The sequence below is a fragment of the Oreochromis niloticus genome, linkage group LG23 (assembly GCF_001858045.2).
Source record: "Oreochromis niloticus isolate F11D_XX linkage group LG23, O_niloticus_UMD_NMBU, whole genome shotgun sequence".
Classification (NCBI taxonomy): domain Eukaryota; kingdom Metazoa; phylum Chordata; class Actinopteri; order Cichliformes; family Cichlidae; genus Oreochromis; species Oreochromis niloticus.
Genome location: NC_031986.2, coordinates 16,110,532 through 16,126,660, shown reverse-complemented (window position 1 = coordinate 16,126,660; position 16,129 = coordinate 16,110,532). Strand labels below are relative to the sequence as shown.

The 16,129-nt window shown below is 40.2% G+C and overlaps 3 protein-coding genes and 1 long non-coding RNA gene across 5 annotated transcripts; 2 read left to right on the top strand and 2 right to left on the bottom strand.

The window, feature by feature from the left end:
• The first annotated feature begins 179 nt into the window (after nt 1–179).
• wbp4 (WW domain binding protein 4) lies at nt 180–4,029 on the top strand. Its single transcript, XM_005452364.4, has 10 exons — nt 180–305; nt 403–475; nt 554–616; nt 1,831–1,957; nt 2,035–2,217; nt 2,323–2,393; nt 2,507–2,582; nt 2,668–2,888; nt 2,979–3,211; nt 3,329–4,029. Coding segments are annotated over exons 1-10 (1,251 nt in total). The 5' UTR covers nt 180–303; the 3' UTR covers nt 3,531–4,029.
• Nucleotides 3,590–7,255, bottom strand: LOC109197108 (uncharacterized). The gene is made up of 3 exons (XR_002058423.2): nt 7,224–7,255; nt 6,017–7,105; nt 3,590–4,829 (listed from the first exon to the last, which is right to left on the bottom strand). It is a non-coding gene; the product is annotated as an uncharacterized LOC109197108 (long non-coding RNA).
• Nucleotides 7,256–8,403: 1,148 nt separating this feature from the next.
• Nucleotides 8,404–11,729, bottom strand: LOC100694416 (mitochondrial translation release factor 1). Its single transcript, XM_003446614.4, has 9 exons — nt 11,314–11,729; nt 10,999–11,096; nt 10,830–10,911; nt 10,571–10,678; nt 10,197–10,369; nt 9,991–10,108; nt 8,956–9,092; nt 8,766–8,864; nt 8,404–8,685 (listed from the first exon to the last, which is right to left on the bottom strand). Exons 1-9 carry the CDS (start codon nt 11,699–11,701, stop codon nt 8,548–8,550), a joined length of 1,341 nt encoding a protein of 446 aa, XP_003446662.2. The 5' UTR covers nt 11,702–11,729; the 3' UTR covers nt 8,404–8,547.
• Nucleotides 11,730–11,860: 131 nt separating this feature from the next.
• On the top strand, nt 11,861–15,284 carry ccdc122 (coiled-coil domain containing 122). Of its 2 annotated transcripts, XM_003446615.3 has the most exons (6): nt 11,973–12,114; nt 12,477–12,583; nt 13,211–13,609; nt 13,689–13,805; nt 13,960–14,033; nt 14,157–15,284. In XM_003446615.3, exons 1-6 carry the CDS (start codon nt 12,087–12,089, stop codon nt 14,233–14,235), a joined length of 804 nt encoding a protein of 267 aa, XP_003446663.1. In that variant the 5' UTR covers nt 11,973–12,086; the 3' UTR covers nt 14,236–15,284. The 2 variants fall into 2 exon arrangements, with proteins under 2 accessions (XP_005452425.1, XP_003446663.1); XM_005452368.4 differs by lacking the exon at nt 12,477–12,583 and having other exon boundaries at nt 11,861–12,114.
• The last annotated feature ends 845 nt before the right edge of the window (nt 15,285–16,129 follow it).

Sequence of the window (16,129 nt, the reverse complement as noted above, 5' to 3'; positions counted from 1 at the left end):
ATTCACATTAAACAAAAAAATATTTTATTTCTTTTTAAGAAAAAACATTGTTTATTGTTGTTTATTGTTGTTATTTTATATTGTTTATATTGTTTATATTATATCATTTTATTTCTATATTGTTATTTTTACATCACTACGTCTTATATTGTAAAAAATCACCTCGGGGTTTCGTTCAGCGGCGGCTGTCGATGACGTCATCACAAACGGACCATGTTGTCATTCTTGAAATAAGTGAAGCGGTCGTCTTCACGTTTGATTCTTCTTAAGTTCTTCATCGTATTTTCACCACAGAGACTTAAAATGTAAGTAACAGGATAACACCCTTGCTATTTATGCTCTGAAATATGTAACACGCGTGGCCAGTTATTCAGCCAGTCTGACTCATTTCTGCATTTGTAGGGCTGACTACTGGAAGTCACAACCAAGGAAATTCTGCCAGTACTGCAAGTGCTGGATTGCAGACAATAAGCCCGTGAGTATACAGGAAGATGTGGTTCTGTGTTACCGAGGACGGCGTCCTCGCTAATGCTTCTCGTGTTTTCCTCTGCAGAGCGTCGAGTTCCACGAAAGGGGGAAAAATCACAAAGAAAATGTGGCTGCCAAAATTTCAGAGGTACTGACTTTTATTCTGTTTTTTAATATACGAAGTAACAGATAACATTATCAAATTATTAAAATAATTGAGCAAATAACAAAATTAAGATTTATTTTGTAGAATCCACGAGTCTAGAAATTGAGCTTCATGGGTTGTGCTAAATTGATTTACATTCATATGAAAAGCTTCCCATTGAGAGCTTAAGTCTGTTTACTTGCAAAGATACAGATGTCCATAAAAATCAATAAAGTCTTGAATTACCTGGGATCTACTATCCAAAGCAATGGACAGTGCACAAGAGAGGTAAGATGATTTACACGATGGTAGTGAGACCTGCTAACAAAAACTATAAACTGTCACAGCCTCCAATGTATATACTGTATATGTAGTAACCAGTTATTCATTGCTTTTTTTTATTCCATAATTTATCCCAGCATCTTTAAAGTGCACCATTGTACCATTACACATATGTATATGGTATACAAGTTGTTATTATCATGGTCATGTTGCTATTGTGTGTACCGTCTGTCTATCCTGTTTACTTCAATAGCGTAAAACTTGCAGACTGGTACACTTGGCCAGCAAAGCAGATTCTGATTTGTTGGAAGTGACCAACATGTACAGGATTAGAGGGGCAGCTCAGGTCAAGTGGTTTGGAGACAAAGTTAGAGAAGCAGGCTGAGATGGTTTAGACATGTGTGGAGGAGGGATAGTGAATACATTGGACAACATGGAGCTTCCAGGCAGGAGGAAAAGAGGAAGACCTCAGAGGTTCATGGATGTAATGAAGAATGACATGCAGAGGGTTGGTGTGACAGGTGAGGGCGCTAGAAATAGGATGAGATGGTGGCAGATGATCCCCTAAAGGGAGCAACTGAAAGAAGAACCACATAATACACACACATTGTTTTTTCGTTAATATTTGTCACTATAATATCACAAATTTTATACTGTTTACCCTGACTCCTTCCTTGAACAAGCTCTATTTTTGATTTATTTTAGCTTTATTATGCATAAAATGGCCCCCAGTACACGGTCACACAGGGCACACTATCATTATCAGTTTGTGCTACGAGTGACACACACAGGCATGAGCACCCTGCCTGTCTTGGCAGCATTCTCACGACTGGCACAAGAGATAAGGTCCAGACATAAACACAGCTGACTGCAATCCTGTCTCCCTATTGGCCACAAGCCACTGCCACTCATCTCACCCTATCTTTCTCCTGCAGATTAAGAAGAAGAGCATTCAAAAGGCAAAGCAGGAGGAACGCATGTCCAAAGAGTTTGCTGCGATGGAGGAGGCTGCGTTGAAGGCCTATCAGGAAGATCTGAAGAGGATGGAAAGAGAAGCACAAGGTAATTGTCAGGGGATGTTCTTTAACCTGTGAGCATAAGTCCTTGGATTTATTTCAGCGGAGCATCTTTGTGTTTAGGTCTAAGCTCTCCGGAGCAAACGACAGCACGGCCACAAGTTCAAGTGAAACCCCAGCCAAAGAAGCCACAGAAGAAAGCGGCGAAGGCGAGCGGTAAGGTCAGACAGCAAACAGAAGAGCAGGTTTGGGTTGAAGGCCTAACAGATGATGGATACACGTATTACTACAACACAATAACAGGAGGTGAGGAATAATGGAGAATGTTGTGAAAGTCTGTCTATTTATAGTTGGTTTTTTTAAAAGTATATTTTCATTTGATTATTGCCTTTGTCTGTTTACATATGACAGAATCTAAGTGGGAAAAACCAGAGGGCTTCCAGGGAGCGAGTTCAGCCTCTGAACAGACTCAACAGACTGGAGTTAATATCTGTTTATTAAAAAAAAAAATATATATATATATATATATATGTATAAATTTTAATTACAAATGAGGTGTCCTGTTGCTCATATATCTTAATTTTGTTTCTCCTAGAGTACTTCAGGCTCTGCTTGGATGGAAGCTGTCAGTCCCGATGGTTACACATACTACTACAACACAGAAACCGGAGGTGGAGTGTTTCTCTTTCTAACTTAATGGCTTCTTCTATTTCATGTCATCTGTGGGATTACATCCATTTTTCCCTCACCCTTCAGAGTCCAGCTGGGAGAAGCCTGCTGACTTTCCCTCTGATGAGGTGCCTGGATCCACCTCTGAGTCCAACCAAGAAGGAGAGAGTCCGGAGGATCCCGTGACCCCTCAGCCAGAGCCTCTGTCAGGAGAGGAGGAGAGTTCCAACGGGGCCCCATCATCTCAGGAGGCTGAAGCCCCTGAGAAAACCAGCCAGCAGCCCAAAGTGCCAAAGATCAGTTTCAGGGTAAGTAGTTCAAAGAGAAGGCGAGAGTCTGTATAGGTGAACTTCACCTTCTTCTTGTTACAGTTCAGGTTTCCTGATTTTTGTTTGCAGAAAAGGAAAGCAGAGACGGAGCCATCAGAAAAAGAGGATGAAGGTAAAGTGAGTGACGACACTCCTAAAGATGACGATAAAGAGGCGACAAAAGAGGAGGAGGTCCAAAACACAACAGCTGAACCGGAGAAAACAGAAGAACAGGCGACACAAAGGGAGACTAAAGCCAAGAGGCCAAAAGCTGCCAATCCATACGGAGTCTGGGAGCAGATCCTGCAAGAAGAAGATCCGTAGTAAGTGCAACATCTTTGAGTCGTTACACAGCGAGATTAAATCCTGCAAATAGACTACATATGTGGGCCAGCAGCTACTAAAGAGCTTTTTCTTTGTCTCCTTTATTCCCTTTTCAGTGAAAATGTGGATTTGCAGCTGCCTGAAGTGGAGGGAAGCACTACCAGCGCTCCAGCAGAGCTGCCCCCGGAGCCCAAGCCCAAGTTCAAGGAACGCATCATCACTTCCCTCGGAGAAGAAGGCGGTCCGGCATCGTTCCGGAGGAACAAGACACAAAATGGCAAATCGAGGAGCATCCGACAGAGAGACAATGATGACTGACCCCCCCAACAAAGCCACAGAAACAATAATGTCTAAATCAGGATGCCGCAGAATGAGACTTTTACACTCAGAGAACTTCTGCTAAAAACATTTGGACATTTTATTGCATTTATTGGATCTTTGAGGTGCAGCAGATTCAGGAGAAATTGGCACGAGAAGTTACAAATTTTTTAAAATGTGTTTTTCTAATTCTAAAGTTTTAACCACTGGGCACAGTTTTTGTGTACAACAGTTGGTGATTTAGACAGGCTGGTATGATGTTGGGCGTCCCGTTTATTAATGTGAAGAATTTTCTCAGCAAATCAAGAAATTTTTTTCTACTTCAATATCTATTTTTTTTAATAAGGCTCCTGATTGGAAACATCAGTCTAATATTTGTCAGCTGAAGTGAATAATTGCTATACTTTTATAAAGCAGTATGGATTGTAGTTATTAACATGAGAAACATGTGATGTCAATAAATAATGACCTTCCAGTTAGTGGGGGCGGAAAAAAACAACTTTAGAAAAAGGCTTGGCTTTTTTATTTACGCCAGAAAACATTTACTCAAAATAGGAGCTCAAGTGGTTGTTGGTCATGGCACACATGCAGGGTGTGACATGCTTTTATGGGTCAGAGTGTGTGTATAAAGCTGATAGGTGGCTTTGCCGCACCCTGATTGGCAAAGAACCATGAAAGATGCAAACAATAAACAACACTTTGACTTTCAGTTTATAAATCTATATTAGGATCTCAATGCTCACACACATCCTTCAGTTGAGGTTAGTATCTCTATGAAAGAGATAACGAGATAAAGTACTTTGTTGAAACCCAGTGGAGACGTGGAGAAGGCTAAGAGAGGAAAAAAAATATTTCTGGTGCAGTTCGAGATGACTTTATTTAAAATTGCGAAGTTGGGCATTGACCTTGATGGAGGATGAACTTTTCGAGTGTCATCCTACTGCAGGAAATGTCACAACAATACACCTAACTATATCAATACAGTCATTTTATTAGGTACCCTTTGCTAATACCAGTTGGACCCCTTTTTTTTTACCTAAAGAGCAATCTCAGTTCTTTGCAAAGCTTCAACAAGGTGTTGGAAACATTCCTCCGAGATTTGTCCACTGCACATCCATGATGAGAATCTCCTGTTCCATCACATCCCAAAGGTGCTCTATTGGATTGAGATCTGATGACTGTGGGGGCCATTTGAGTACAGTGAACTCATTGTCATGTTCAAGAAACCAGTTTGAAATGATCTTAGTTTTGTGACATGGTGTGTTATCCTCCTGGAAGCAGCTATCAGAAGATGGTACACTGTGGTAATGAAGGGATGAACATGGTCAGCAACAACACTCGGGTAGGCTGTGTTGTTTAAATGAGACTCAGTTGCTACTAAAGGGTCAATAAAATACACCTCACACCATTACAACACCAACAACCTAACAGAAATTTGATGTTAATTACACAAAATTCTAACCATAACATAAAAATGTTGCAGTAACTAAGTGCAAAACGCTTAGTTACTGCCCAGAGGTGGACAATTAATTTTCCGAAGGGGCCACATGAGAAATATTCATTATATCTCTTTATAGGCTTATTGATCAAGAAATCCCTCAAACAACTAATAAGAACGGATTTAAAAAAAATTATTGGATTGCCTCTGCCCTCCCTAGATGATCTTTTCAGGACCCTGCCGAACAAACAATATTCTGCAGGACAAAACACACCCGTCGCACAACCTTTTCTTCGTAGTTCCATTTAGCAGGTGTTAGAAATTCCTCAAAGTCCAAACCACCAGGTTGCACAACAGTTTTTTCTCAGGACCATCACAGAACTCAACATCGTCCTTGGCAAGAACAGCTTAATTTAATGTAAGTATTTAAGCTTTTGTGTAAATAGGTTTGTGTGTGAATGCAGGTACTGATCTAGAGGATGCACAAGCAAATATCATTTTGCTGTAGTTTTTACAATACTGTGGAATGACAATAAAGGTGACTCTGAATTCTGAATTGATGTGCCCCTCCACAACAGTTCCAGTTTCTCATGTGGCCCCTGGGGAAAATTAATTGCCCATTCCTGCTTTATACAGTGGTAATAACACAATACAACCTATAAAATAGTTCAAATAATACAAAATAGATGGAAATTAACTGTCACTGCTGCGGATCTGCTTTACATACAAGCAATATTTTCATGCTTAAGAAGAGATGCTAAAGGATTCAATTCTAGAAAAACAAGCAAAAGAAGTCAGAGTTCCCAAACCAGAAGATCTCAAGTGTCAAAGTCAGAACATCTCAGAGGAAAAGCCCAAAAACTGAACAATGACATCATCCTCAGAAGTCTATATAATGCAAAATACTGTGTTTGAGAAACAGTTCCATAAACAAAAGCTGAGTTAGAATAGTAATAGTGTATACTTGGCCCTTAACTGGCTTCACTGGTTGTGTGGGATGGCCACTGGTCTTCACTTTCATAATAGAGGTCCAAAACCTGTGCCTCACCTATTATATGCAGTACAAGATTGGATGAGCATGAGTAGGTTGATAGAGGGGATGAGGCCGGCACATGCCGTGTTGCTGGGCAGTTTCTTTGCCTGCCATCAGAGGGCATCCGTCTGGTTCACAATCTCCAGGATGTCGCCTCTTCTGAAGGTGATGCCGGCATGGGCGCAGGGGATGGCCGGGTCCTGCTGAGGCCATGGCCAATCATGGCCCATACGTACAGCTCGCAAACAGAAACACACAAAACAGATTTTTAATAGTGTGAATACTTTTATGTGAACAGAGGCACTTACCTTTGACATGTACCTTTCGGCTACAATAAAACTAACATGTTTAATAAATAAATTCAAAAATATTTAGTAATTGGTACTCATTGCTTTCATGTCTCCCATAGGAAGTTGGCATAACTTAAAAGTACAACAGAGTCACTTTTTCAGTTTAGCAAAACTGAATATTTATTGTTAATTTTTTTTTAACTTCTTTTTAATTAAACAAAAGTCAAAGATCTGGACATTGAAAACGTAAAAATATGTCACTTTTTTTTTTTTAAATTAAGGCATCTGATTACCTCAATGGGAATTGAATACTGCTAATTTAACATTAAATTTCTTCAGTTTAACAGTATTTTCTTGGCATCCACCAATAACACACTGCAATGTCTATTGAAGAAATATGAAAATAAATAATTTTCAAAAGAATATTAAATACTAAAGACTAGGGATGGGAACTGATAAGAATTTAGCGATACCAATTCCATTATCAATATCATTTATCGATTCGATTCCTCATCGATTCTCTAACTGGCTCTCATTTGGTTAGGGAATAAAATATAGTACAAATGGTTTTGGTTACAGTAGCATTTTAATTTAAAGTATGCATCAACAATTTTCATTTGACTCAAACAAAATTAAAGCTGGTTTAAAAAATAAAAGTTCCTCTCTCAAATGAACATTTTAACATAAAATCCAACTGCAGTTATCAACTTTTGCAAATTAAAATTAGTTTTTGAGCAAAAAATTAGCATGTTTTCTGTTTCAGGAAGGATACAAGATCTCTCAGTTGGGGTGGAGAATGCTTGGACACAGACACCTTTTCCTCTACCCCCCCTTTTTGCACATGTCGAGGATCATGTCAGGATACATTTCACTGTGTGTTATACTTGTATAACTATGCATGTGACAAATAAAGAACCTTGAACCTTGAAGACACTTCTCGGCTAAAGTTGATAACAATGAGTCCTTTGTCCACCACCAGAGGGGGCTGCAGAAGGATGGGCAGTCTCTGGCCACAGGTCAGACTTTTTTCACTAAACAGAGCAAGTGTGGACATGTAATGCTTCAACATCAGCACCAAAAACTTGTCTGCATTTCTCAGGTCCTCATTGCTAATTCTGCCAACGTCCGCAATATAAACAAAAAAATAATAAACACATTTTAATATGTTAATATGTTTAAGCAACCAATTTTTATATACCCCAAAGATTACATACTTCTCCTTCTTGATGGGCTTTCTTAGGCAGAGGTCTAGAGTTCCATCTTATCCTCACATCTAAGAGGAGCCTGTGCTGGGGCAGCTCTAAAGAGCAATCTGTTGATTTACATTTTGGCTGACTTTTATTCAAGTATTTAAAATGTATTCATACCAAGAAGTTGTTGCTTCTCCTTGAGGATTACTTTTGCCATGTGGGATCTCTTCATCCATACGATCACAGAATGAATCCTTCCTGCCCAGTTGGAAACTGTATTGCAGCTGTACAGCTTCCGGGCTCCAAGATTTAGTGTGTGTGCAAAACGTGGAAACTTGATAAATTTCACCTTTTTCACAGCTACATCCATGCTTGCCACAACCTTCTCTTTTACTCCAAACTCCTCCAGGATTCCTCTGCCACAGATGTCCCCGTCTGTGATTCATAGACAGCCTTATTTTGAGGACTTCTTCCTTATTCTGGCCTTGTCTGACATAGTACCAATATTACAGTGAGGTAATAGTCTTGAGTAGAACTTGTCCATCCATCAGCTGTGATGACTGCCTTTGTGACATGTTTCAGATCTGAGATCAGATTGCTCTTTTCAACCCCATACCAAGCAGGGACCAAATGATTTGTTAAACTGTCTCTAATTGGGGGGATGGTATTTTGAATTGAGAGTGTTTGTCATCTCCCTATAGAGAATCTGTCTAGTAACTGTACGGTGACACTGATTGAACACATGTGCCTAATAAAATGGTCAGTAAGTGTGATTCAGTGTGTTCATTATTTTAAAAAAGCAGCAGTTTTAAAACCCATATTAGCTAAAACTGTAATGATAGGCCTGTTAAAGGTGTTCAAGTTTAAATACCATGTTACTCCCTCATTAATCTTTAGTGTTATTTAGAAAACTGCAAAGGCATAAAACACATAAGTTACATTTTATTACAAAAATAAAAACCTCTGTTACTTTCAGTTTGTCAAATAATAGAATAACATGTGTTCTGCAGGCACAGAGCAGTCAGATATATCAAGGAAGCACATCTCCCACAAGCTGCTGTTGGTCTCAGTCTGCAGACTGTCCAGACTCTGGTCGTTTCAAACTGCTGCTGTTCTCCGCCGCCTCGAGAAGAGCCTCCTTCTCTGTGTGTTCAAGTATATCAGAGATCAGATCATCGAGAGCCTCCCCACCTCTCATGAACTCCTAAAAACAGACATGAAAAAACATACAACATTGATTTTTACCCTTGAGTTGAAGTAGATAACACTGGCTTCAAACCTAACCTTAATGTCCCTTGTTGTATATCCGGTGCGGTGGTCTGTGACACGATCCTGACTGAAGTTGTAGGTACGAATTCTCTCTGACTGAGAGCGTGTGCCCACCTGTTTTTAGACACACAGGAACAATGACAAAGTTGGAAAAGAGAACAAAAATCTGTGAATGTTACACGTTATGTTTTCCTGCTTCACCCACCTGCTGCTTTCGTGCTGTATTCCGCTGTTCAGTCTCTTTACCCATCATGCCTTGGTAGAGCCTGGCTCTCAACATGCGCATGGCCGTTTCTCTGTTTTGCAGCTGAGATCGAGTCTGCTGACACTCTGCAGTTATGCCTGCAAAGAGGAAAAGACCTGCTGTATCTGCTTTATGTGTTAAGTGATGCATAAATGAATCATAAATGTATTAGGCAAACTTTAGATGACAACTTAGCACTCAACATTAAAATTTGATCCCTTCGGGTTCCAAAAACACTAACATGGCAACACGCAAAACAATGAAGCTTCAAATCATGTGGCCACACAAGTAGGGCAGTCAGGTCACGTACACTATATTGCCAAAAGCATTCGCTTGTCTGCTTTCACACATGTATGTTGGAACAGGAAGGGGCCATCCCAAACTCTTTCCATAAAGTTGGAAGTATGGAGTTATCCAAAATGTCTTGGTATGCTGAAGCATTAAGATTTCCTTTCACTGGATCTCAGGTCCTGAAAACCAAACCCACACCATAAACCCCCCTCCACCAAACTTTACACTTGGCACAATTCAAGTACTGGTCTCCAGGCAACTGCCAAAGCCAGACTCATCCATCGATTCGTCAATCCAGAGAACATGTTTCCCCTCTAGAGTCCAGTGATTTACACCACTGCACGTTTGTAGAAGAGGTCTGCATGGTGCCTGATTTTATACACCTGTGGTGATGGAAGTGATTGGAACACCCAAATTCACTGATTTGGATTGGTGAGGGAATACTTTTGGCAATATAGTGTACCTCACTCAGTTTTCAGAGAACCGGGGACATCCTATCATTCTCTTTCAAAGGTGTCAAGGGACAACTGCCTCCTCGAAGTGACTGGTCTGTCTTAGACAGAGGTGGTGGTGGAGCGTCCATGATTGATTACCACAGAGAGCACCTCCCATAGTAAGTGAGTGAGGTTTGAAAGAGCACATCACAGTGGCTACATATTTTACCCAATCTTTGAAGAAGCAAAGCAGCATGGTGGTACCGTTTACCTGTCGGAAGATGAACTACGCGCACTGCGCTGTCTGTTGTGTTAACACTTTGCCCCCCAGGACCCCGAGATCTGAACGTGTCGATTCGAAGATCCTTTGGATCGATGTGGACTTCAAACTGCAAGCACCAAAGATAAAAACAGAGATGTACTGTTTAACCATTCCAGTAAACAAGGGAAGTCATAAAAAGAAAAAAAGCAGTGTACCTCAACTGGCTGAGGCAGGATGATGACAGTCATGGTTCCTGTGTGGATCCGCTGCATCCTGGAGGAGAGCCCCATCTCAGGGATCCTTTGAACCCGGTGCGTTCCTCCTTCGTGCTTCAGGTGCCTGTACACGTTCTCTCCGGCTATTCTCACTGCTGCATGGTGCAGACCACCTGAGAGACACCGTTCATGCAGCTGTAAATGTTTTGGTAGGAAGTTTATGTCCACTGATCACCACAAGTTTACATTTATTCTCTAATCCACACATAGTTATTCAATCCCATGATGAGTGAGTTGGAACTAATAACAAAGACACTCGGGGGGGGACACAGCAGAAAGTTATGAATGATACAGAAATACAAAAATTACCTTACCATACTCTGCAGGTGTGTAGTTCAACACCTCAAAGTCCCAGTTTTTGTAAAATGCAAAACCCTGGTACATGTCAAATATTTCTTTGGTGAACTGCTGACAAATGTCACCTGAAACCACACATGAGAAAGTATAACACTTATTTTCCATAACAACACTCATTTGCAGTATTTTACTGTGAATTGGATTTTGAATTTATATATATATATATATATAAAAAAAAGTTTTGCTTTCAGTTTTCAGTTTTGCTTTCCTTCATACCTCCTGTTGTCCGCCCTGATACGACCTCCAGCAGAACATTACTTGAGTCAAGAGGATCAGTGGGGATAAGAGCTTTGATTAGCTGGGTAAAAAGAAAACCTCATGAACAAACAATGGTCTGTCACACACTTCTTCTGCATTAATTTAGCCGAGTCTTTCGGGTTCTTACGTCTCTTCTTAAAGCCAAAATCTTGCTGGAGATTTGTGCTTCCTCCTCTTTTAGCAGCTGGGTCAGATCTTCATCTTCATCTTTGGTGCCAGCTAAACCTGCCATCAGCAAGGAAAATAATTTGATTTATTGTGTTTAAGAATGCAAAGTAAAACTGTGCTCGCACAAAGCTGCAAATGCATGTGTAATTTAAATAGTTAGAGACCTCTGGAGATTGGACACCTGAGAAACACGTTTGATGGTTTTCTGTGGTTTGAGAGGTCTGTTTATCAAGCCATTATATGTATATATAGTAAATTTGAAAATCCTACTCACCTTTTAGAAGTGAACTGACCTCTTCGAGGTCTTTCTGAGCTTGTTCAATGCTCCCAAACACACTGGCCAGAGGCAGCAGCTCAGTGTGCTTCTTTATGAGCCCCTTTCTGTCTGACTCACTGAGGTATGCATGCTGTAGCTTCTTGCTCAGGTCCCTGTGCTCCTCCATGAGCTGCTCGAGATACACCTGAACTGACTCGTTCTTGTACAGCTCCCCCAGATCACTGTGAAAGAAGCGTTTAAACATCACTCTGCCCCAGTCTGTCCTGTTAGCATGTTTCACACTGGCGTGTCCCACAAGTGTCCTCCATCCTCCTAGTCCTCCTCCGCTGCTGTAAACTACATGGCTACACAAAGAGCACAGTCTGAGGCAATGCCTGACAAGCATTTGACTAAATTTAGGCGATGACAAGTGAAGTAAAATAATGCTCGCTAGTTTTATTTTTGTGTTTACATGCGAGACTGCTGCTAGCTGTAAGAGAGACCGGATATAGTTTGACGTAGAGAAAAAGTGAACTGTGGGAATCGTAGTCGTATTGTATTAATAGTTAGGTTACATCCCGCTGCTCCCTTTTTTACTGTACTTTTATTGATTCCTTTGAAAATAAATTAATAAAAAGTAAAATAACTTAACACCATATTAGCTTTATTTATTTTATCTTTTTAAGTTGGATAATTTCACATTTTTCTAGGGTTGAAACCCAAGGATAAAAATGGCATGCTAACATTGCTAACTATTAGCCATAAATAGTATAGAAAATTAGCAAGTCAATATGCCAAACTTTGGGGTCAGTGAAGATGGTGAGATGTTTTGTTTGTTTTTGGCAATACAGGAAAGTAAATATATGTCTGCTTCGTTGTTTAAGCAACTGTACATAACTTAAACTGTAACAAAGAAAATAAGTAGAGCTGATGTTACCTTTGTTAGTCTAGGATAAGCTACATAGCTAATTAACGTTAGCTCAGAGTAAGCAAACAAGTTGGTGTTTGCTACCTTTGAAGGCCTAATATTTTATTGTTTTTTATGTGGTGAGTGGCGTCCATTTTAAATCAATAAATAACCCCCTGGCTTAAACTTTGCCAATGAAAATTAAAATTTGGCTAAATTGGCAGCCACGTAGTTATTTTATAGACTTTCAGGAAGTGATTCTCATGATTTCCAGGACCGCCTGGGTTTTCATTAACCAAGGCAGTGGAGGACGTGAGTCAACATGGCTATACCCAGAAAGAGGCCCTGAAAGAGAAACAGAGGACACTCAGTACCCTGCAGGTTCATCTCTAACCCTATTCCCCTACAACACTGATTAACTAAATGCAAAACACTTTATACCAGAGGTGGGCAATTATTTTTCCGGAGGGGCCAAATGACCAATTTTTAATTTTATCTCTTTACAAGCTTTTTGATCTGCTCCTCGACAACAGTCCCGCTTTCTTATGTGGCCCTTCGGAAAAGTTAATATCCCATTCCTGCTTTGTACAATGGTAATTACACAGTCTAACCTATAGAGTGGCTATCATAATACAAAATGATGGCATATTACATAGATTTTTTTACACATTACTCAGCCTACCGAGCACAGTTCTGTGCACCCAAGGAGCCAGGAAAATCCCTGGTCTTGTCCCAGAACTATACTATATGTATAATGATGCAAATATAAACTTAGGAATAACTAAGTCATAAAATGTTACAGAAAGAGACCTAATTAACCAAAATGTTCCTCAAATCCACCACAAAGAGGTGTCAAATGATCAAAAAGAGTCACAAAATGATCAAAATATAATAAAAAAAAAACACAACAGGAGAAAATTGTCTAGAAAGTGAAGTAAACATTTATTTGCATAGTTTGTGGCTTTCTTTATGACTTAATTGGACTTTTTGGTTTGCCTCATTTTCCAGGCAACACTGTCAGAGCTTGAGAGGAAAAACGAGGGCATAGACAAGGAGCTGAGATCGAAAGTGAGAGAAATCCTAGTGCTGGAAAGCGAGATGGAGCAGCTGGAGCAGCAGACCATGATCCTTCATGATCGCTGTGTATCCATCAGCAAGGAAGACACAGAACTCCAGATTCTGATAGGCGAGGAGGAGGAGGTTGCACAAGTGGCGCTTGCAGGGTTCAACACTTACCGAAGTAAGATGGAAGGCCACAGGGCAGCTGTTTTGCATGCAGTGAGCCAGACAAAGGCCCATAATGAGCTGAAGGAGAAGAAAGAACTAGTACAGATGCTGAGAAAGCAAAACGAGGAGCTGAAGGAAGATTTGAACAATCCAAATGGAAACACAGTACAGATGGCAAAGGTAGTCTGTTCATTTTAATCATAGGGATCTTTTTCAGAGATCTTCAGTATCCATAACTATTATATGCTCATGTATGCAGAAAGAGATTAAAGCTCTGAAAGAGGAGGTCTCCCTGAAGATGAAGACCATATCTGAGAAGAGAGAGCGGCTCCAAAAAGAGTTTGAGATTCATGCCCAAATAAAGAAAGACATAGAGGTGTGCAGACTTACCCAACAGAAACCAGGGACATCTTATGAGGCTGACATTTGTTCATAAAACAGCTAAAGATAGATAGAATTTGTATCAAGACATGAGTTATGTTTCAGTCTGAAAGAAAGCATCAACAACATCACTTTTCCCCCTCCCTCAGATCCAGAACAGGCGCTATGAAGCCATCATGAAGCGCCTCCGCTGCCAGCTGAGCAGGGCACAAGCCAACCACAGGTAGAAATACTATAAACCCGTGACAGTAGACATGCTACAATAGCTCTAAATGCCAGAAAAGAGATGATTGATGTCCCGCTTCTAAATACAAAAGGCTACTAAGTTGTGCCTACTTTCCCTTAGGCAAATGTCTGATGATATCTACCACATGAGGAGACAGCTAGCCGAGCTCAGGAGTCAGCAGCAGTCATCACAACCATAAGCAGCCAGTGGTCATCGAACTGTAGTGTCAGATTAATGTGGGTTAATTGTTCTGTTATTGGAGTAAATGTACACCAGTTGTTATTATGAGTGTGTTAGTTTAACAAGGAAGGAGCATTCTTGTTACTGAAGTTAAACAACAGGGGGCAGCCGTGACCACTGAATGTCTGACTTTATCTGTTTGGCTTTATCTGGCTGTTTATGCCAGATATTTATACAAGAGTTATTGCTGAATGTGTTCCTTGACATGTGCAAGTTTTCTTTTCTTGTTTTTTCCCTTTTCTCAGATGAAAAGCATAAATATGGAAATGAAAGGACAGTGTCTTGTGGCTCAGCATCAGCAGGGGCGTGGGATGGGATTTTAGGTCAGGTGGTGTTAGTGAATCAGTTCATCCACAACAGTAACCCAAACAAAATACAAGCCAAATGTCTACTGTAACTGTCAGTGTGGCAGTGCTGCTTTGGTACACCCTGTCCCAGCTTCTGCCTCACTGGGCCACTTGACGGTTCTGAGGCGACAGTCCCACTGTCGGGTTAACAAGGGCGTGACTGTGCTACTTCAACCATAACGCGAAACTAATTAAATAATGAAGCTGCCTTTTCAGAAGATGAAATCACATCAGAATGAATTGAATCAACCTCTGAGAAAAGCCATAACTTTATAACTCTACACTTTTCACATCTGAATTGTGTCCTTGTGGGTCTTTTGCATTATTTGAACAGCTGTTAAACAAAGCTGAGAGATGTTGCTGAGAGGTGGATTTTTATGAGCTAAAGACTAGATTACAGCAAATTTGATTAAGACACAAAGCTTAAATAGAAGATTCTGTTCAGAGATTTTTTAAAAAAAACAAAAACCCACGACGTTTTAGCAACAAAGATATTTGCAACATTTAAGAACAATTATTTCACGAAATATATGTGCAGAGGTTGTAGGTATGTGTTGTCTCACCTACAGCTTTAACTTGTAATAAGTAAGTGTGTAGGGAGTCTGGTTCAGTGTACGTGAAGTCAAGGACATTTTCTGGTTAATTAAAGGTTGAGTTTCATCCAACATACTGAGTTTCATTCAGCAGTACTGCGCTATCTGAATGGCTTTGTTAATCACAATGCTGCAAAAAAAAAGAGAAGTTTTGAGCCACCACAGCAATCTATTGGAAATACAGCATATAAGGCAAAAACAGAGTTTGTACACTTCTAATGAGCTTGAAAGTCAATATTTAGGTTGACCACTTTAATTCTTCAGCACAGCCTGAACAGCTTTCTTATAATTTCTTTAAGTAGTCTTCAGGAATAGTTCTCCAGTCTTCTTGAAGGACATTCAAAGCTCTTCTTTGGATGTTTCTGCCTTTTGTTCTGTTCTCTGTCAACATGATCCCACACTGCTTCAATAATGTTGAGGTCCGGGCTCTGGGGAGGCCAATCCATGACTGATAGTGTTCCACTGTGTGTTTTTCTATCCAGGTATGATTTTACTACATTAGCTGTGTGTTTGGGGTTGTTGTCAATCTGAAAAAAGAAGCGGTTACCAATCAGATCAGTTTTCCAAATGGTACTGCATGGTGGATAAAAATCTGATGGTACTTTTCTGTATTCATAATTCATCAATTTTGACAAAATTGCCAAACAGAGCCTCCACCGTCTTTTACACATCACTGCAGACACTCACTGTGGTACCACTCTCCTGACATCCTCTGTACATAATGATGATGGTTTGAGCCAAAAATTCAAACTTGTATTCACTCCATAAGACCTGTTGCTACTGATGGATGGATCAGCTGAAGGCCCAGATGACATCTCTCAGGTCCCGTATCATTCAAAATGGATTATTTGCTAAGTTGTATTATTTGTAGACTCAGCATTGGCTCATCCTTTAAGTTAGATTTATACTTGAA